This window comes from Macrobrachium nipponense, chromosome 24 (genome assembly GCF_015104395.2).
Source record: "Macrobrachium nipponense isolate FS-2020 chromosome 24, ASM1510439v2, whole genome shotgun sequence".
Lineage (NCBI taxonomy): Eukaryota > Metazoa > Arthropoda > Malacostraca > Decapoda > Palaemonidae > Macrobrachium > Macrobrachium nipponense.
Genome location: NC_061091.1, coordinates 21,867,005 through 21,872,004, shown reverse-complemented (window position 1 = coordinate 21,872,004; position 5,000 = coordinate 21,867,005). Strand labels below are relative to the sequence as shown.

The following is a 5,000-nucleotide window of genomic DNA, read 5'->3' as shown; positions in this document are numbered from 1 at the left end:
AGAAAGTCCTCTAATTGAAAGAGTTCTAAGACCTCCTCAACAGATGTTGAGTTGGAGGCCTTCGTCCACCTATGGAGTGCCGGTGTCTTCTTGGCTGCCCACTCTATCCACATTTGGTTAGCCTCCTTGGGCATAGTCCTCCATTTCTGCCTACACCGGTCTGGGGTCAATTCATAAGCCCCAAGGATTGCCTCTCGGACGAGAGCGAGATCTTGTCGCTCATTCAGGGGAAAGGCCTCGAATGCAGTCCGCCCTTTGCCAGCAAGATGCTTGCAAAGGAGGAGGCTCACTTCCTGAGGGGTTGGATTGAAGTTCCCGAACACCTGCTCAACATGATCAAGCCAGGTGTCGGGTTTGTTATCGTTTCAAGCCCTAATGAGGCCGCCCATGCTGTGGAGGTGAGAGGGCTCAGGAGGCGTGGGACTTGGGGGTGCCAGAGTGGTACCCTGGACTGCCATAGCCAGTTCATGTGCCCTCTCTTACTCCCTTTCGACTGCTTATAATTCTCTTCGTCACTTGGAATGCCCTTTCAGCTGCTCTCTCTTGGGCTGCTTCCTTCAGCTTATCATTCACCCAATTGATCCGCTTTGCGCCCTCCAGCCCCAGGGCTTTTCCGGCTTCTGTGAAGGCCTTAGTCTCCTCCAGTGCTGCGCTACTGGCCATCTCCTCAGCCGTAAAACGCTAGTAGACTAGCCTGGGAATAATGGGGTGGAAAGCAATTGCAAAACAGCAAATGTCGCCAGAGGTATGCGGAAATGCTCGATGCAGACTTGGCAAGGTGACCGTAAATCCCTGCAAATACAGTTACTACTGGTGCATAGTGCGGCAGAGAACTCGATGCCGGTAATGGATTTCGTAAAATAAAATGAGAGAATCTGGTAACGAAATTCATGGAATCCTCACATGAAAAGGTAGCAAATGGATGTCGTAAAGGCGGAACTTCAACGCCAGTACGGGTTTGTAAGGTAAAAAGGAGAAAAAAAAATCGTCATGAAATTCACGGAAACTCAATGTGAGGACATGGCAAATAAATGTAGATGTGGAACCTCAACGCAATTACGGCTTTGTTAATGAAAGGAGGAAAAAAATCTGGTCACGAAATTCACGGAAATTCAACGTAAACGTGACAAATAAATGTTGTAAAGGCTGAAACTTCAACGCCAGTACGGGTTAGTAAAGTAAAAAGGGAGAGAAAAACAATCTAGTCACTAAATTCACGGAATCCTCACGTGAAAACGTAGTAAATGAATGGCGTACAGGCGGAAATTCAACGCCAGTACGGATTTGAAAGGTACAAAGGGAAGAAAAAAAATCTAGTCACGAAATTCACGGGATCCTCACATGAAAACGTAGCAAATGAATGTCGTAAGGCAGAAATTCAACGCCAGTACGGCTTTGTGAATACAAGGAAAAATCTGGTCACCAATTCACGGAACCTCACATGAAAAACGTGGCAAATACAGTTGATTGTAAAAAATGTATATGGGATCTCCCTTTTGTTTGTTTTTTGTGTATCGTCTTGAGGATGGAGATGGGAAGTTGATAAAATATTTTTTTTTCTTTACTACTAACGCAAATCCCTTGAACCTAGCTTTGCTCAGAATAGTTTGTACACATTAAAAGGGCAGAGGAAAACCCAGGATAAAATCTCTCTAACCCTATAAAAATACACCGGTTCTTTTCCCTTGCTTTCGCGAACCTTAGACTTTCGAGTCCACAAACTTAAAACCCAGGAGAATTAAGCTGTACATGGGTCATCTAGACAGAAATGTATGAATCATAACTGTTTTCAAGGGTGTGTTGGTACTACACTCAGGGTAACATATGCCCTTGTTTGAAATGCGAAGTATTTGCCCTAATTTTATTTCTCTCTGCACAGAAAATAACGGAAAGAAAACGTTTACCTTTGCTTTTGCTTATCCTAACGTTAAGAATGTTTTACCCTAACACTGTTTTTCCTTTCTTACTCATTGACTCATCTATTCCTTTGTTAATGGATAGGGCCGTGGATAGGTTTCAAGCCACGTGGCCGGGGAATTTAAAGATCCTATCCGTTTAGACCTGCGAGATTCGCCAGAGAGAGAGAGAGAGAGAGAGAGAGAGAGAGAGAGAGAGAGAGAGAGAGAGAGAGAGAGAGAGAGCTATCGCGCGGTTTCACAAAATAAAAAAAACACAAAATATCTTTACAACGCGGGATTCGCGATTAACTAGCAATTCATGAAATATGGCACTTATTTTCGTTTTGCAACTTACTCCCTAACCTCTAGTCTTCATGCAATGGCACATAACATTAAAATTTCTCTCTCGAGTTTTAGTCTACCGGCCTACATGTGGTCTATTTCCTATCGCTATAAAGGCAGTCAGATTTTATATGTCCCTAACTAGCATACCTAGTTCTACACAAATATTAAAAAATAAAATAAAAATTAAGCTTATTCCTGTTGTGGAGAATTTGGAAACCTTGCTTTAGCTTGTTCATAAAAATATTAAGGAATTCAGATTAGTTTCTTTCGTGATTTTAGCTCAACAATCGCTACTACAAAATTCTGGTATAGGTTGCCAATATTCAAAATTCCCCCTCGATTCCTCCCAGAAATGCGATTACAGTGGAGGACAAGGGGTTTGAACAAAGAAAAAAAAATAAAGTTTTTATGTTATAACAAAGTTTTATGCATACTTACCTGGCAGGTATATATATATAGCTTATCCTCTTGTCGCACTGGCAGAATTTCAAAACTCGCGGCAACCGCTAGTACACTGGTAGTTCAGGTGATCGCCACCCCGTTCCCGTGGCGCTGGTGCTCGGAACCATTCCCATTTTTGTCAGATTTTCTCTGAACCCTGCCTCCTGAGGGGAGGAGGGTGGGAATTTAATTATATATACCTGCCAGGTAAGTATGCATAAAACTTTGTTTTAACATAAAAACTTCATTTTTATGCATGACACTTACCTGGCAGGTATATATATAGCTGATTGACACATTTGGAGGTGGGTCAAAGACAGCAACATTGTCATAATTTAAAAATTAAATAATTTTAAAAATTACTATTAGGTTCCTTACCTGCTAAGGTAGCTGACTTCGTAGGTCCTGCCTCTTAGCCTGCTAAACCTTAGTAGCTCTCAACTAGGATGTGACCTGTTTGTTGAGAAAGCTAATAACAAGGGTCTGACAACTGGACATGACCAATTTGCTGACAGGAAACCCTAGCCCTCATTTACCACGGGCATTCATGCTAGGAAAGTTAGTTACCTGAACCACACACAATCACTATAATAAACAACTACTTCATAAACTGAGTAGGCAATAAACCTTCTCAGACAACCATAAAACACTATAACCTAATTAAAAATAATAGCCTAGCATGTTAGTAGGTTATGGGGTGGAAACTCCTTTGCCCAGTACTGTACCTGAGGATACGTACGGGCCCAACGTTTGACAATTATCAAAAGTTGTCTTAACGTCTCTGAGGTAATGCGAGGCAAAGACTGAATTGGTCCTCCAAAACATAGAGTCTATAATCTCCTTGAGGGCTAAATTTTTTCTGAATGCCAAGGACGTAGCTACCGCTCTCACTTCGTGAGCTTTAACCTTAAGCAAGCCGAAGCTTTCTTCTTGGCAAAGCAAATGTGCTTCCTTAATGACTTCTCTTACGAAAAAAGCCATAGCATTTTTAGTCATGGGTGTGGTAGGGTCTTTCACAGAACACCAGAGAGAACCTGAGGTCCCTCTAATGCTTCTTGTCCTTTCCACATAGTAACGTAAGGCTCTTACCGGGCAAAGAACCCTTTCCTGTTCTTGACCCACTAGATCGGCCAGTCCTGTAATCTCAAAGGACCTTGGCCACGGATGCGAAGGATTCTCATTCTTGGCTAAGAAATCTTCCTGGAACGAACAAACCGCTTTGTTGTGCTTCCAGCCTACTTGTTTGTTAATAGCTTGCAGCTCGCTAATCCTTTTAGCTGTAGCCAAGGCTACCAAGAATATAGTCTTCTTCGATACCTCTCTCAATGAAGCACTGTCCATAGGTTCAAACCTATCCGTTCCTAAGAACTTGAGTACGACATCAAGATTCCAAGAAGGCGCTCTGCATTGTCGATCCTTCTTTGTATTAAAAGATCTGAGAAGATCTCTAAGATCTGCGTCATTGGACAGACCTAATCCTCTGTGCCTAAACACTGAAGACAGCATACTTTTGTATCCCTTAATGGTTTGATTTGCTAACCCCAATTCCTACTTCAGATACAGAAGGAAATCTGCAATTTGGGTCACAGAGGTACTGGATGAAGAAACCTTCCGATTCTTGCACCATTTACAGAAGTTCTCCCACTTCGACTGGTACACTTTGATAGTTGAAGCTCTTCGTGCTCTAGCAACTGCCTTCGCTGCTTCTCTAGAAAAACCCCTCGCTCTGACAAGTCTTTCGATAGTCTGAACGCAGTCAGACCCAGAGCGAGGGTATTCTTGTGGAACCTGTCGAAGTGGGGTTGTTTGAGAAGATCTACTCTTGTGGGTAGTCTTCTCGGAGAATCCACTGTCCATTCCAGTACCTCTGTGAACCAAGTTTGGGCCGGCCAGTATGGAGCTATGAGTGTAAGCCTTGTTCCTTGACTTTCCCTGAATTTCTTCATTACCCTTCCTAAAATCTTGAACGGTGGAAAGGCGTACGCATCCAGCCCCGTCCAGTCTAGTAGGAAGGCATCTACTGCGACTGCAAGAGGGTCTGGGACTGGAGAACAGTAGTTCGGTAACCTCTTCGTCGCTGAGGTAGCGAAAAGATCCACCACTGGGCTGCCCCAAAGATTCCACAGCCTCTGGCATACTTCTTGATGCAAGATCCACTCCGTCGAAAGAACTTGTCCCTCCCTGCTCAACAGGTCCGCTCTGACATTCTTCTCCCCTTGAATGAACCTGGTGAGCAGGGTGACGTTTCTCGGCTCTATGCACCCACAGAAGAATCTCCTTCGCCAATTTGCAAAGAGTAAACGAATGGGTCCCTCC

At 43.5% G+C, this 5,000-nt stretch overlaps 2 protein-coding genes across 2 annotated transcripts in view; one reads left to right on the top strand and one right to left on the bottom strand.

Annotated features, from left to right (window-relative positions):
- Positions 1 to 5,000, bottom strand: part of LOC135205514 (glutathione S-transferase Mu 4-like) — a 1,039,821-nt gene that overhangs the window by 904,011 nt on the left and 130,810 nt on the right. The gene's annotated exons all lie outside the window — the stretch shown is intronic.
- LOC135202483 (uncharacterized) overlaps positions 267 to 5,000 on the top strand; it is a 39,600-nt gene continuing 34,866 nt past the window's right edge. Inside the window, exon 1 of the mRNA XM_064231898.1 lies at positions 267 to 398. Within this exon, the coding sequence (XP_064087968.1) occupies positions 267 to 398 (132 nt within the window). The remainder of the gene's footprint in view (positions 399 to 5,000) is intronic.